This window comes from Epinephelus lanceolatus, chromosome 7 (assembly GCF_041903045.1).
Source record: "Epinephelus lanceolatus isolate andai-2023 chromosome 7, ASM4190304v1, whole genome shotgun sequence".
Taxonomy (NCBI): domain Eukaryota; kingdom Metazoa; phylum Chordata; class Actinopteri; order Perciformes; family Serranidae; genus Epinephelus; species Epinephelus lanceolatus.
In genome coordinates, this window is record NC_135740.1 from 15,312,476 (window position 1) to 15,328,637 (window position 16,162).

The 16,162-nt window shown below is 40.1% G+C and overlaps 2 protein-coding genes across 2 annotated transcripts; one reads left to right on the top strand and one right to left on the bottom strand.

Annotated features, from left to right (window-relative positions):
* Positions 1-536: 536 nt before the first annotated feature.
* LOC117260925 (uncharacterized) lies at positions 537-2,139 on the top strand. Its single transcript, XM_033633055.2, has 3 exons — positions 537-1,212; positions 1,317-1,469; positions 1,592-2,139. The coding sequence occupies exons 1-3, from the start codon at positions 898-900 to the stop codon at positions 1,826-1,828; spliced, it is 705 nt and encodes a 234-aa protein (XP_033488946.1). The 5' UTR covers positions 537-897; the 3' UTR covers positions 1,829-2,139.
* On the bottom strand, positions 2,079-12,080 carry zc4h2 (zinc finger, C4H2 domain containing). Its single transcript, XM_033633056.2, has 5 exons — positions 11,926-12,080; positions 11,001-11,172; positions 8,923-9,095; positions 3,176-3,338; positions 2,079-2,801 (listed from the first exon to the last, which is right to left on the bottom strand). Exons 1-5 carry the CDS (start codon positions 11,976-11,978, stop codon positions 2,688-2,690), a joined length of 675 nt encoding a protein of 224 aa, XP_033488947.1. The 5' UTR covers positions 11,979-12,080; the 3' UTR covers positions 2,079-2,687.
* Positions 12,081-16,162: the final 4,082 nt, after the last annotated feature.

The window sequence follows — 16,162 nt, forward strand, 5'->3', positions numbered from 1 at the left end:
ACAATTATTAAAGATTAAATGCTGGAAATTAACATCTTTTACATTTTCAAAATCAGAAATCTAAAAAATTCTAAATCTAAAATCTTGTTTTAATGTCTATTTCTGGATATATTCTGACACAAAACAGCACTGAATATGAAATACATCACTTGGAAGCAATGCACTGATGTTGCTATATATGATATTGTGCCAAAAAGGTGAGTACGTGGATGTAAAATGGAAGAATGGACATTTTATACCTTCCCTCTAAATGATAATATTAAAAATACGATTGCAATTATCATAGTTTTATTTGAACCTCCCTTTTCTAGAGAAAAAGATGGTTCAAAGGGAATAGTACATATGTTTTTGTTGTCTAAGTATTGCACATTTTGTTTTTTATTATCTTTGTACTGCACATTTTATATTTGGTATTACACATTGTTTTTGTATTTTTAATCGTGGTTACTGTCCTGATACATTTTGCTGGACATCCTCTGGTGTACATGGGGTGAAACTGAAAAAAAATTATAACCTTAAAAAAATACATAAACCAATGAATTGGAATAAATCAAAACACGTCCATGTGCTTCCCCTTGCAGTGCACCTGTCGACCACCAGATGGCGGTAGTAGTTCACTGATGGCAGGAAGCGCAGCTGGAGTAAACACTAAAAGAAGAGGACGTATAAACACAGTTTGATGACGGGGAAAGCAATGTTCCCATTGACCTCTGTATCTCGTTAACTCGTTTCATATTTCACTCCCAGTTGTCTGGTGTTGCGAAACTCTTGGTTTCGGCCCTGGGACTCATTTAGCCATTAAAAACTGGACCGCTGTTTAATTTGCAGGTGACGTCACTAAGTAAGTTACGATACCCCTTTAAAACTGATCCAAACTGTGCTGTGCTTTGTATAAACATGGCGGAGGAAGAGGAAGAAGCCCTAAGGAGCTACTGTAGAAGAATGATACATCGTGTCCAAGACAAACAGCAGCAACTCCAGTCCTCAGAGGAGGACAGGAGGAGACAGAGGAGCGGCTGTGAGAGACAACTTGTAACCGGGGACGAGTTTAGACATCCCAGAGAATGTAGCCTCCCTCTCCCAGACTGCACAACACCACAGAGAGACCAAACCTCCCCCAGTCTCATATGTCAAGGTCCCGGAGTCCAGCCCGTCCCCCCTCAACTCATCTCAATGCTGAGGCTGAAAACTTTAAAGGAGGACATGAGGCGGGTCAGATGACGCTCTTGTGTGACTCATTTCTACCGTGGGGGCTGTAATCACGATAGAAAACCCTGCACAGTTTCTGCAGTTAATGTGTGCATGTTGTGTGGCAGGCTGCAGAGGTGGAGCTCCATGATCCCGCTGTCTGCTCTGAGTGTGTGCAGGAACAGGCTTCTCTGGCCTTGACAAGTTTTATCAAGAGGAAGGAGACACAACTGCAGTCCCAAACACTGAAGGGCAGACTAAACACACATTTGAGCTATGGAGTAAGTGACACTGTCAAACTCTTACAAGCTCTTGTGTTTCCAGCTGCCAACTAATATTTGCGTCAATACGGCTGATCACATTAATTATTCACAGGAGTGAAATATTAATCTGTGTGTTACAGGAGTGTGGAGGCAGTGGGAGTTGGTGCAACATCTCTCAAAGCCCTCCGATGCCCCTCACTGGATTTGGGAGGAACTACTTGGTGGAGATGTGCGGGTCACAGCAACCTGGGGTTGCCTTAGCAACACCTAAGGAACGTGGAGTTACCCTGGCAACAGATGAAAGGAGGGGTTACCCTGACAAAAACGCTACAGGAACTCATTTAGCAAGACCTCGCTGTCCTTTTTCAGACAGATAGCTGCAGGCAGGATGGGCGCAGTATTAATACAATGACAGGGATAATGTTGTGGAGGAGTCAAACATGTTCCTATCTCTTTATTTTGACACACAGACTAAACCCACCCATTTGCCCGATAAACACTAATCCATATGCTGATGGTGGCGTCCTCGGTTGTCCTGCTCGGCTACAGCTGTGTTTATGTTCACATTGCCTGATAACACAAATGTCTAGCTTTTGTTTTGGGTGTAGAAAAGGATGTGCTAACAAGGTTAGTACAAAAGAGCCATTTATTTTCTCATCACTGTATTAAAGTTAAACACACAACACTATTCAGAGCAAATGAGTCTGGCCTTTTTTTCTCCCATGTGTGGTCACTTGAACACTGTAAACATTAAAACAACATTGTGTTTAACTTCAATTAAACCTATCTGATTTTTATATTGGCACAGAAATACACTACAGACAGCCATGGAAGCATGCATGCATTGAAACAAAATTAGAAAGTACAGTACAACATCAAAGGCAAAAAAACATAACAAAATTATTTGGACATCTTATCAATTTCCTTTTCGCATTATTGCAGTTACATGTTTAGATGCTAGTAAACCTACTATAGAAGTCATACGGTTACATATAAACACATCCAAAGCACTGATAAAAACAAACAACAGAATGACATCACCGGATCCTCCGTCAAATTTCAGTCGACAGTTTATGAAAAAAGGTACTAAGACAATTTGTTAAAGTGGGGACTGTTTGTGGAAATTGTCCTGCTGCACAGATCTGTTATTTCAGTCACATAGTGTGATGTACGTGGCCGATCAGTGTGTCGGACCAGGTCCCTTAAATGCTACTGAAGCTGAAGGTAGAGTGTGATCTACTCATCAGGCTTCCTCTTGGGCTTCTTTGGGTTGCGAGAGCGGCTCTTGGCCTTGCACAATGGGCAGATGGGAGCATTACGATGAATCTGCTGGTGGCAGGACAGGCAAGCCTGGAGAGAGGGGGAGAAATTTAGAGCAATCGCTTCGTATTATGTCCTCCTTGCTGCCTTGTAGAGACAAGCAATGTTGTCAGGCGGTATCTGGGTGTACGTGGGTGTATCCGATCCGACTAAGCTTATAGTTTTCTTAAATCATCTTTAGGATGGTGTCTTATGTTTTTTTTTTTTTTTTACCATTTTCTCCATATATGAGACAACTAGGAGCTGATTACATCTTAGAAACAGTCACACTACAAAGTGCAAGCTAAATATCTGTAACTTAGGCCTTAAAATAAAATGGCTGCTGTATAATTAGGTCAGACCATCCACCAAAAGCAAGACCTTTCTTCAGATCCTGGTTGCAGCTACTTTAGTATGAGCATTACCTTCATAGGTGGAGGTTGCTGTCTGAAGGTGGCCGTCTGGCGTGCATCTTGCTTCCTGGACACCTGAAGCTGCTGTGCTGCTGCTGCAGCGGCAGCAAGAGATTCTGGGATGGCGGGCTCATGTGGCTCCTTCTGCCACTCGGCTTTCTGCTTCTCAAAGTAACTGTTCAAAGCAAAGAAAGAGAGAAACCTGGCTAGCTGTGATTCTTATTTAGAGCGTATGAATCATATCACAGTTGAGATTATCCCATCTTCGCTGTGTATCAAGAGACGCCGAGTGACAAAACCAAATACAAAGGGCGACTAAAATTGGAGAACATTATAGTCAATCTCACACGTCTCCTTTATATGTACAACTCTGAGCAAAAGTACAGTCAGTGTGAGAGTGTTTGTCTGCACGCATGTGAGCGTGTCCGTGAGTGTGGAGGGCTGGGAAAGAAATTTGGCCTTGGACTTTAGGCCTGACTGTCCCATTTTCAAAAAAAGAAAAAAGTGATATCCCATTTCTTTAAGCTCTCTGGTTTCTCTCAAAATAGGTTTGTGATAGAGCAGAAGATTCACAGAACAAATTTAAAAGATTATATGTCCTGTAACCACGATCCACCAAAGCCCTATTTAAGCATATTTCCAAGCAACACTTTACACAAACACGTCAGTATGTCTCAGTTAACACAAGTTTGTTTGATACAAATTCTTTGCTGTTCTTGTTTTCAGAAAAGTTAATATTAAAGTGGGATGATTTTGCTCTTACTGACCCCTTAGGCATGTGAAATGTAACTTAATATTCTCAGAAGTTCTCACAAGATCACACCATCTAAAACATCTACATTAGGTGCTATTAGTGCTAGAATGATTTTTCTGGCAGCGAGGTGTAAAAGTGATCGTTATAGCATCTCTTCAGATGTCATCGGAAATCTTCCTTAGTGAAGAGTTCTCTAAGAAAAAAAAAACCCCCACCTAAGAACAACAGCGATAACTTTCTAAGTAAACGCTGGGAAAATCTAGGAGCACGCCACCAAGAAGGAAAAGAGAGACGACTACCACCTGGCCAAATGAACTCATCATCTCAGCTTCTACACAGAACACGGCCAAACTGAGAAGCCAGCCTGCCAACAGTGCTGTCAGCGTGCGACGCAGCGCTGGTCCAGCACACTTCCTCAGAACTTAAGCTCTTCATTTGTGTAAAACATTTCTATTTAAAATATCCTTACCAACCTAAACTACAATTTCAATTACTTTGAATTTCCCTTTTTACTGTCAAGTGAGATGGAATGTCACATCTTGACAGCTGTACCTGCGAGTAAGGGACCAAATCAACATCTGGCCGAATCATTACAGACAATATTTTGGTCTGTACCATAGCAGCATTTTCTACAACTGTTCCAAAGAACACTTGAAAACATGATCCTTGGCCACGTTAACATTTCAGATTTGCTCCACAGCAAACTGTCCACTCTTACAGTAATATCATACATTGTCGATGGGTGTTAGACTGCAGTTTGTTATCTGTCAGTCCTCCCTGATGTGCCTGCAATGTTGTGGATAACAGGGACACTCAGAGGCTTCAAAATGGATATATTTATCAAGTTTGTGAAGACAGAAACTAGACAAATGGAGGGGAAATTATGTGAAACTCAATTTCTGAATAGGCTAACAGACCTGTCCATCAAGCAAACACCCATCAGATACTTCTCTTCAAGCCTGAAATTATTTGAACGTCCTCTACACAATGCAAGCTACAGAGACTCAAACACCTAAAAAGTAAAAATTCAAAAAGAATAGACTGCGGCCGCTGACAGCACCATGATTTGCATATCACTTGCAATGCTATGTGTCCCGTCTCAAGGTCCATTCCCCCGAAAGATATTGTGCAACTGATATTACGGTGCAAACATCCCCTATAAAGGTTTGCAAGTGACTGCAGTTATCTATGTGGCAAAGAATGAATGTTACCTTTGCGTCAAGAACACAGTTGGCAGAACAATGCTATAAATAAATAAAAACCGAGGAATTGCAGGGGCACACCTGGCATGACTGTGCCTTCACCTGGCCACAATCACTGCTGCCAGGATTACTGGAAAGGAGGGGTGGGAATCACTAGTGGCTTCATGATGCGGTATTATCACAATCAAGTTTTTTAGTCTGTTCATCCCACTTCTTTTTTTGCAGCAGCAAAGTGTACCTAGTGGACTGAAAAAGTAATTGATTACATTATTCAAGTAGGCTACCTGAATTTTAATTTGTATCTGTTATAATAATAACACTGGGTGGATATTAGGGTTGTAAATAATTTGATGAATGTGTATATATTTAATTTGGGTTGTAAATAAATTGGGGATAGTTGTTTGTATGTTTATATTTGGTTGTAAATTGTTTTATGAAGCTGTTTAATTTATTAATAGATAAGTAAGAAAGGGGTAGGGTCATATAAGTTTTACTTCTACCTGCTCCTTTTCGGACAGTTCTTTTTTGTTTGTATTCTGTTTTCTGTCTTTAAATTTTATTTTTTTATGTTCGAAATAAAATAAATTCATTCATTCATTCATAATTCATATTATATGGCAGCAAAGTGGTGCAGTGGTTAGCATTGTCACCTCACAGCAAGAGAGTTCCAGGGTGGGGTAGCCCTTCTGTGCGGAGTTTGCATGTTCTCCCTATGTCAGCGTGGGTTTTCTACAGGTACTCCGGTTTCCTCCCACAGTCCAAAGACATGCAGGTTTTTTGGTGACTCTAAATTGCCCATAGGTGTGAATGTGAGTGTGAATGGTTGTCTGTCTTTTTATGTTAGCCTTGTGATAGTCTGGCGACCTGTCAAGGATGTACCCTGTCTCTCTCCCAATGTCAGCTGGGATAGGCTCCAGCACCTCTGCGAACCCCCAACAGGATATGAATGAATAATCTATATCATAAAAAAAAGGATATTTGGCACAGTTTGACGATACAACAGTCCTCTGTGGGTTCAATTCACAAAATCCTTTTTTGTGAATTCGCCCTCGAGTGTTGTTTGATGAACACTGGCATTTTTGAATTAAATTCAATGCAGAGTTTTTAAGGCCAACCACCAAGAGTCATGTGTGTACATGTTGATTTAATGTACCAAAGTTTATGGATATCTGCTGAGACTTGTGTTGCCCCCAAAATACGATAAAAGTGAATGGAATTTTGTTTTTGTTCAAAGCATCAAAAAGTGGCATTTAAAAATTAATGTCCCACTAACTTGAGATAATCCAAAGATCTTCTTGTCAATAATATACATTATGGCTATGAAAGTAGGACAGGTCGATATGGAGAAAATCAAATATGTCGATATTTTTGACCAAATACTTTGATATTAATAATTGCACTGATATTATAGAGTTGACTATTGGTGCTTTCGCAAAATATTTACACAATTAGATTTTTGATAAATATTAATCAGTAAAGGTGACATAATGACTAAGTGGGTAAAGGTTAATAATAGATCAGCTAAAACAGTCGGATAAGTTCAGAAATTACATCACTTTACTGTAATGCCGCCTTTAAAATCAGGAAACGACAACACTTAAGATATAACAATATCCAAAATCGGGATAAGAAGGCAATATCTAGTCCTATATGATGATATCAATATAACACTGATATGTTGCTCAGCTCTGTATGAAAGCCTGCTCAACACTCCATACAGATAAATGACTAAATATTAAAAACAGATATATTATCGGGTTCTTCCGAAAACTGAGGACCAGAAGATAATCTCCCACTCAAAGAATATTTTCTGTAATGCAGTGTAGGAAATTTCCCCCACCCCACACTGTTTCAAGAATAAGCTGCACTTTTCATCATAACAAAAACCGTATGACACCATGGTGATGAAAAGGGCAGGGAACTGCTATTCGTCCTTGACGTCTGAGAAATCTGACCTGAACATCTGTTGCAAAACTACTGGCAGACTACTACAACTGACTGTCATCTTAACAGCTACATTTAAAGACATTTGGGGACACTGCCATGATCTGTACAATTTGTAAACACCCAACAGAATTGTCAGTATAAGTATTAATTAATTCATAACCCTGTTTGTGATTATTTACTGTTGCACATTGCTGCACTGCTCTGGTCAATCTGCTGAATGCTGAAATATTCCTCTCCAATTACCAACATAAAAATATCTTGGACTTTGACAGAGGATTGTTATTGCTTTGGTGGACATCACTGACCATAAACCATAGATACTGTTGTCCAGGAAAACAGGAGTCAAAATTTGTTGACATTTCCATATAATTCATTTTCCCTCTAGAGTCCTTTTCATCTATGGTTTTGACAGCCAAATATTGCTAACCTTCTCAGATAAAGCTAAGGACATCTGGTCTAGGATTTTCCGTCCTACTTTCATTACAGACAGCTGTCCTTATCATCCTGTCCTTATCATAATATATCGAGTTACATTAGCCTGATCTCACTCTGTGAACTGATTTATTTCAAATGTGAAACTATTTTCTGGCTTTGTGGACATCAATGGAATTCCCCTCAGACTTTTTAAATTATGTACCAACCAGATTGCTCTCTGTTGTGTCTAAATATTCAAAGGCTGCTTGTGTGCAAAAAAAAAAAAATTGTCTACATGATTTTTATATGCGTCCGTTGCATAACTACCTTTCATTACTCTAAGACTTAAACAATAATTATAATAAGAAATATCAAGACAAATTTCCAGTTTGGGTTCTGTTATCACTGAATGGCTCGTGCATAGTGATGCTGTGACAGATGCGGTCATCAGGCCCATAAATTGTATCTGGATGAGTGCTGTTGCAGCCTGATGCCGCATATGACACTGTGGACCAAAGCAACCTTATTAATAGACTGAAGCAATAGGTCAGTATTTAAAAGATGGCACTGGAGAGGAACTCTTTGACTTGGTGGATATTACAACACTCTGTGAATGAGTTTATTTTCTGAAACCCACTGATTACATGTGGTGTACTACAAGGCTCGAGTCCATTTTTCTTTTTTCTTTTTCTCTTCTTGTTTATGCTACATTTATATGTTCTTATGGCAGAGGTGTGAACTTGAGTAACATGACTTGGAGTCAGATTGGAGTCACAACTTTGATGACTTTAGACAAAATCAAAAAAGATATGACACTTGGACTTTAACACCAACAACCCATGACTTCACTTTGACTCGAGCTTTTTGACTTGAAAATACATACCTCCCCCAAAGCCCAAAGAGTTAAAAGAATGTTATCTAAAAAGTGTGCCACCAATCATTTAATTTCCCTTCATATACTGACTTTTGATGCTATTCATTCACAGCAAGTGGACACTTAATTCCCCAGATCCACTTTGTTTGAACCAATCCAACAGCATCCAGTGAAGTTGCAGGTGAGAACCACGAAGAATTAACGTTACGTTACATTACATTTTTAAAAGCATTTATGATTTTTGTACATTTAATATATTATTTTGTTGTTAAAATGGCATTAGTTATGGAAAAGAGTACATTATAACTTGTTTATGACTCCAAACTTAAAGTTTAGGACTTGGAATTTGAGTGCAAAGACTTACATGTGATTTACAAAATAATGATTTGGTCCCACCTCTGACCTAATAATTAATAAAATTAACCAATATACTCACTATGTCTCTGCAAGCCTTTGGGCCACAATATCAAGACAACGCACATTAAACTATGTCAAGCAACATCTGAATTTCAGTGTATATTGCATGCTTTTTTTGTGTGTGTGTGTATCTGTTTGTGTGTATACTGACTCCAGGGAGAGCTTTTCCTCTTCTTCGTTCAGGTTAGGGAGTCTGTGAAGACCTAAAGTCATCCTGAGGGCATCGACGTGCTCCTTCAGAGGTTTGTACTCATCATGCAGGCGACGAGTTGTTTCCAGCAGCTTGTTCAGGTCATTCTCTGACTGCTTGATGGTGCTCTCCATCTAAAAGTACAGGATTGTGTATTAGAAATACAGTACAGGCCAAAAGTTTGGACACACCTTCTCATTCAATGCGTTTTCTTTATTTTCATGACTATTTACATTGTAGATTCTCACTGAAGGCATCAAAACTATGAATGAACACATGTGGAGTTATGTACTTAACAAAAAAAGGTGAAATAACTGAAAACATGTTTTATATTCTAGTTTCTTCAAAATAGCCACCCTTTGCTCTGATTACTGCTTTGCACACTCTTGGCATTCTCTCGATGAGCTTCAAGAGGTAGTCACCTGAAATGGTTTTCCAACAGTCTTGAAGGAGTTCCCAGAGGTGTTTAGCACTTGTTGGCTCCTTTGCCTTCACTCTGCGGTCCAGCTCACCCCAAACCATCTCGATTGGGTTCAGGTCCGGTGACTGTGGAGGCCAGGTCATCTGCCGCAGCACTCCATCACTCTCCTTCTTGGTCAAATAGCCCTTACACAGCCTGGAGGTGTGTTTGGGGTCATTGTCCTGTTGAAAAATAAATGATGGTCCAACTAAACGCAAACCGGATGGGATGGCATGTCGCTGCAGGATGCTGTGGTAGCCATGCTGGTTCAGTGTGCCTTCAATTTTGAATAAATCCCCAACAGTGTCACCAGCAAAACACCCCCACACCATCACACCTCCTCCTCCATGCTTCACAGTGGGAACCAGGCATGTGGAATCCATCCGTTCACCTTTTCTGCGTCTCACAAAGACACGGCGGTTGGAACCAAAGATCTCAAATTTGGACTCATCACACCAAAGCACAGATTTCCACTGGTCTAATGTCCATTCCTTGTGTTTCTTGGCCCAAACAAATCTCTTCTGCTTGTTGCCTCTCCTTAGCAGTGGTTTCCTAGCAGCTATTTGACCATGAAGGCCTGATTCGCGCAGTCTCCTCTTAACAGTTGTTCTAGAGATGGGTCTGCTGCTAGAACTCTGTGTGGCATTCATCTGGTCTCTGATCTGAGCTGCTGTTAACTTGCGATTTCTGAGGCTGGTGACTCGGATGAACTTATCCTCAGAAGCAGAGGTGACTCTTGGTCTTCCTTTCCTGGGTCGGTCCTCATGTGTGCCAGTTTCGTTGTAGCGGTGATGGTTTTTGCGACTCCACTTGGGGACACATTTAAAGTTTTTGCAATTTTCCGGACTGACTGACCTTCATTTCTTAAAGTAATGATGGCCACTCGTTTTTCTTTAGTTAGCTGATTGGTTCTTGCCATAATATGAATTTTAACAGTTGTCCAATAGGGCTGTCGGCTGTGTATTAACCTGACTTCTGCACAACACAACTGATGGTCCCAACCCCATTGATAAAGCAAGAAATTCCACTAATTAACCCTGATAAGGCACACCTGTGAAGTGGAAACCATTTCAGGTGACTACCTCTTGAAGCTCATCGAGAGAATGCCAAGAGTGTGCAAAGCAGTAATCAGAGCAAAGGGTGGCTATTTTGAAGAAACTAGAATATAAAACATGTTTTCAGTTATTTCACCTTTTTTTGTTAAGTACATAACTCCACATGTGTTCATTCATAGTTTTGATGCCTTCAGTGAGAATCTACAATGTAAATAATCATGAAAATAAAGAAAACGCATTGAATGAGAAGGTGTGTCCAAACTTTTGGCCTGTACTGTACATAAATGTAATACGCTCAGTGTAAGCTAGTCATTGTTGTACCTGGACATCATGGTGCATATTTTGTTGTGAAAATAATACAGTCACTTCATAATGGATTCACTACAGTTGTATTTTGCATTGTTGGCCTAACATTGTTATCCTCAGTGCTGTTGCTAAAGTGTACTCATCTGAAAGCTGAGCTGTGATTTCACGATCATTTCCTCTACAGACAGTGCTTAACTCTGACCGCAGGACTCACTCACCACATTGATATCTGCATGTATGAGCCGCAGCTCCTCCACATGTGCCATTTTCTCTTGTAGAAGCAGATCCATCTCTTGTTTGTACTCTTTCAGGTGCTTCTCCTCAGACTCCAGGGCCTCAAACTCAATCTTAAGACGCGACTTGATCTTCTGCATCTGGACAGTCTTGTTCCTGTGAACAGTGGCGCAGACAAAAGACACCAACTGTCAGGTTATTCCCCTCACAGATGCAACAAATGGAAAGAGATTTCCCCACAAATACAACAAGATCTCAAACACCAGACATTATTTTCCATCTGTCATCCAGTGCTTTGAGTTTGTGTAAAATAATGAATAACTTCACAGATGTTCTGCACTGATTTTAAGCCGAATGGCCAATCACTACAGCCATGAATTAATGTATTAAATGCAGTAATTAAGATATTATGCACATCTGTTACGCAGTTACTAAGTGTGGCTGCAAAGAAGACATGAGGGCAAACAAACACCGTTCTGCCATCGGTGTTCACTGAGATAATGACAGACCGATAAGCCTGCTAGCTAAGTAGCTAGCTTACCCACAGAAATAATTAGCACCGCACAGCTGGCATTTTGTTGATAACGTTAACGTTAACGTTACACATCTGGAATGTTGATGTATGTATGATACGAAGATGCACCTGGACTAACGTTACAGTTTCTGTGAACCTATGTATCGTCCAGGCTGTGGTGAATGTTTCCAAACCCCGACGGAAACAGGCTAAAACTAGAACAGCACAAACCTATTATAGACAGGTTCGCAGACAGGCTAATATTAGCTAGCTCAGTAACAAAAGCGGAGCCAAGGGGGCTTCTCCTTGGCCGGATAATGTTAGCTAAGATAACGTTTCTCAGTGCGTGCCCAATATCTGACTACAAAACGTTTCATTCTGGGTCCAAGTCTCACCGTATCTCCAAGATATTTTCTAATTTGCACATTATTTCTTGTTCGTCCGCCATGGTCCCTTGTCGTTTAGCTGGCCGGCTCAGATACCCGTAAGGCCACGATGGTCTCCTTGTTGATAAAAACACAATAGCCGGTGTGAGCGCGCACACGAGCACGCGCCCGCAATGTGCTACGTGTGATGAGTGACAGCACGAGCCCTGTGCCACACACAGGCTGTAATTATAAACCAAAGTATCCACTTCCCCTTAACTCATCTGTTACACCGCAATACAAATAGCCTCACTCCACATTAATATTAAATGTAACATTCAGTAAATGTGTGACACTCTGAAGTGTGTAAGGAATCAAGGAAAGGTTATAGTTTCTTTGGGAGGAACGGAGTAAAAGGAAAAAATGTAAAGGGACAGTAGGCCTAAGTTTGGCTTTACTTATTAGTCAATACGATATATCAAGGCTGTAGTCGGTGGTGAAATAAGTTTCCAGATCAGATTACTTAAGTCAAAATAGCAACACCACAAGGAAGGAATCGTCTAAGTCAGGGATAGTCAACTTGGTTTACCCAGGGGCCACTTTTGCAATATGACAGGAGGCCAGGGGCCAGTTGTAGCAGCCCCAAACAGGTAAGGTGTACGCAGGGGCGTTTTAAGGATTTGAGGGCATTCAGGACATAGCCTGGACCTCTGTTGGGTTCTCTGGGAGCTCCTCCGCTGGCATTTCTCAATAAAAAAGCCCTATTTTCATGCTTTTTAATGCACTCTGTCTCCTTATTTACATTAAAACTACAAAAAAAAAAACAGTTACCAGTGTTTATCAGTTTATTTACACTGTGAATTAGAAAATAATTTGGGGGCCACCTGCCACCCTATTGACCTTTCGCTGAGCCTCACCCCTTTGTGATGGTCCAACAGGCTGTCACAGTCAGCATGGAGCCCACACTGTAACTACCTGCAGTCCTTGAAGAAATGTTATAATATTTTTTGGAAAAATGAAATAGTGATTCCAGAGAGAAGAGTGATCTATAAAGTGGCTTGAAGGATATATCCAGAATGTCAAACTCACTCAGCAGCAAAAACAGGTTAAACATAGATAGTTAAATAAAGATAGTTATAAAAAACTATACTATAGGCTTCAGATCACAGTGTAAAAGTGAACCACCACATCACTACTGTTCGCAACCGAAGACAATGAATGTAAAGGAAAACTTTGCAGATTATTGAACCAGCTGTATGGCATCACAGTGTGTGCAGATACACAGGGTCTCATTCATGAAACGTGAGCAGAAGGAATTTGTGTGTAAACTGTTCGCAGACGGACATTTACGTGCATGTCCGCATTCATCAATATTTTAGTAGCTCCGATCTTTTCGTAGCTACTAACAAAATCTACTCCTGCTCCTGACCACTTGTAGTGCTTGTGTAAATTTAGTAAGGCACATAAATATTGCTTGTCACTATTGGAAATTACAGTTTTAATTCATATTGCGCTCTGTTACGCACACAATACACAGATGCCTTTGAAACATGTAATCTAAACATGACAAAATATTAAAAATATAACACATTTAGTGACATTAGTTGGCAATTAGCAGGTTTAAGATCCAGATTAGGTTCATGATTGTGAATTATCTATGTAAATCGACTCAGTAGTTTACACATTCTTTCTACATGTTGAACGATGATAATAAAAATATCCCTAAGGACAGCCGGATCACAGCCTCTTCGGCCTCGGTGCCTGGGTTCAGCAGGAGCAGCAGGAGCAGCAGGTGGTGGAGCCACGAAGGAGCACGCGCCAGCTGAAAGAATTATTTGAGACAACACGTTTTTAATTTTTTAAATTTTTTTTTGTGGCTTTTTAATCATTTGAATGAATAAATCTGATTTGAAAAATGTTTAATTTACGTTGTATAAAACAGAGCTTTAGGCTATTAAGATTCAAATAATTTGAAGACGATGCATACGAAACTGCTGTAGGCTATATGTTATCCGTATCATTTGTTAAAATAAATGTTAAATAGCTCTACATTCCGACAGCCATCACTGATTTAGAGTTTATCCATTACGCAGAAAACATCTCTGGTTTCCCGTTCCCACTTCATTCAAAACCCCACAAATGAATCTTCTGTTTGTTTGGTGACCGCTGTATTTTTTGTATGTGTGCTTATGCGTTTCTTTGCCTCCAGTTTCATATCAAACCATTTACACTTCACCTCTGACATGGTTCTTTGTACCACGGAGACAACATTAACAGCATCTGTTACCTCCCTCCAGGCCTTCGCTTTGCCAGTCCCTGTTGCACCACTACTAACTGAAGAAAATAAAATGTTTTTTCTTAAGTCCACTTCACCCAAAATTATTTCGATCTCCGCTTTAGAAAAATTCTTTTTTCTTTCTTTCTCTTTCTTTCTTTGCGCCATGACTGACAGGTCGACTGGATGCACCTACACCTCCTTATATGGTGGTCATTGGCTATTCATGGGCGGGGATTTATGCTAATTGCTGATTACCGGGAGCGCGCTGTCACTTTATGATGGATTGGCATTCATGATCATACACACGTGTTTACGATCAAATCTGAGTTTCCTGCGGCGTTCCTGAATCCGGAGTAGGTTTTTAATAGCGTAGGCTTTTATGTGCAAATCTACACACAGATTTACTCACTTTTCATGAATGAGACCCACAGTGTTTGGCTTTTTTTCAGTGTTATAATCATTAAAAAGCAAAAGCAGCATGTGTATACATTCAGTAGGCCCTATCTTCAGTAGCTAGCTAGTTAACTCTACACTTTTCAGGATTGGATTTTGGTTTTGGAACAGGGAAGAATTGTATATCTTTTTCCAACCTCTCCAGGTAACGAGTATCATTAATACATGACGTGCAGTATCACTGGTCTAAGTACAGGTCCAGCATCCAAAATCAGAAAAATATACTTCAACTATTAAAAGTAAAAGTGGCCTACTCCTCATGTAGAATGGCATTGTCAGTGTTATATATAATCAAATATTATAACATTTGATCACTAATACTGATGTATTACTAAGCAGCATTTAATGTTGGAGCTAATGTTGTGGTGTAATGTAATCTGTGAAGTTACTCATGACTATTGTTTTAAAGTAATACTAATGAAATATAATGAAATAACATATTGGAATAAAAAGGGTCTATATTTGAAATACAGCGAAATAACAGTGGTATCAATAGAAACTCAACTACAAGTACTTATACTGTACGTATAAGAACAGTACGTGAATAAATTTACTGGAAACGATCAATTATCTAGCACTTGAAAGTAAGAAAGCAGCTATTGACGTCAGATTAGGTGACTTTAGGGGTGGCACTCTTCTATACGCAGATGATACTGTCCTCCTTGCAAGACTCAAAATGATCCTGACAGTTTGTTTAATACTGTGTACTGTTGGTGTCGCAAATGGAGATTGAAGTTAAAGGTGAAACTAAGCAATTATGCATCACAGGAAGGAGGGAGAGTTATAGAGGAAGTTTAAGTTTCATTTTGGCTTAACACCTCTGTCATACACTTAGCATTACAAATACTTGGGGTTTACTCAAGATGACTTTCTTACCTTTGAAGAGGGAATAAAAGTCTTATCAGACTCAGCAGGTAGGGCACTGGGAGCTGTGACAGGTCAGAACAAAGCTATGCGCTGTTCAGGGTGTGCATAAAATGGCCCTTAATTGCAGGATATGGTGACTTGGGGATGGTAAATGTGAAGTATGGAGTGTGAATGACACTTTGCAACTGTGATTTTGATTAATCAACATGCCAAATAACAGACTTACTGAACACATTCTGGGATTTTTCAAATAATTAGTCTTAGGCAAGGGAGCTTGCAAAAAGTATTTGAGTGTTTGGTCTGATTAAGGGTATTTACCTTTCAAAGCACTGTCACCCTTAACCTGGCCAGAGCACAGAGGTGCCCACCTCTGCCATGTAGATTAATTGAATACAGCCAAAGTATTCAATTTATTCGGCCCTCTTAGCTACTACACTCTTATGTTGATTAGTTAGCAACAGGCCTACAGACCAATCACACCATCACACCAACCCCAAGGTCGCTGTATGCCATAACAACATATGCTTAAAACATTAACTGGACGGATTATTAGATTAGCAGAGTGCACTGGCACATTCACTCCCACTGGAACACCAGGTGCTGCTGAGTAACTGTTGATTTGTGTCCATCTATAAATAGGTTTGGGAGACAAACATTGTGTGTAGGCCC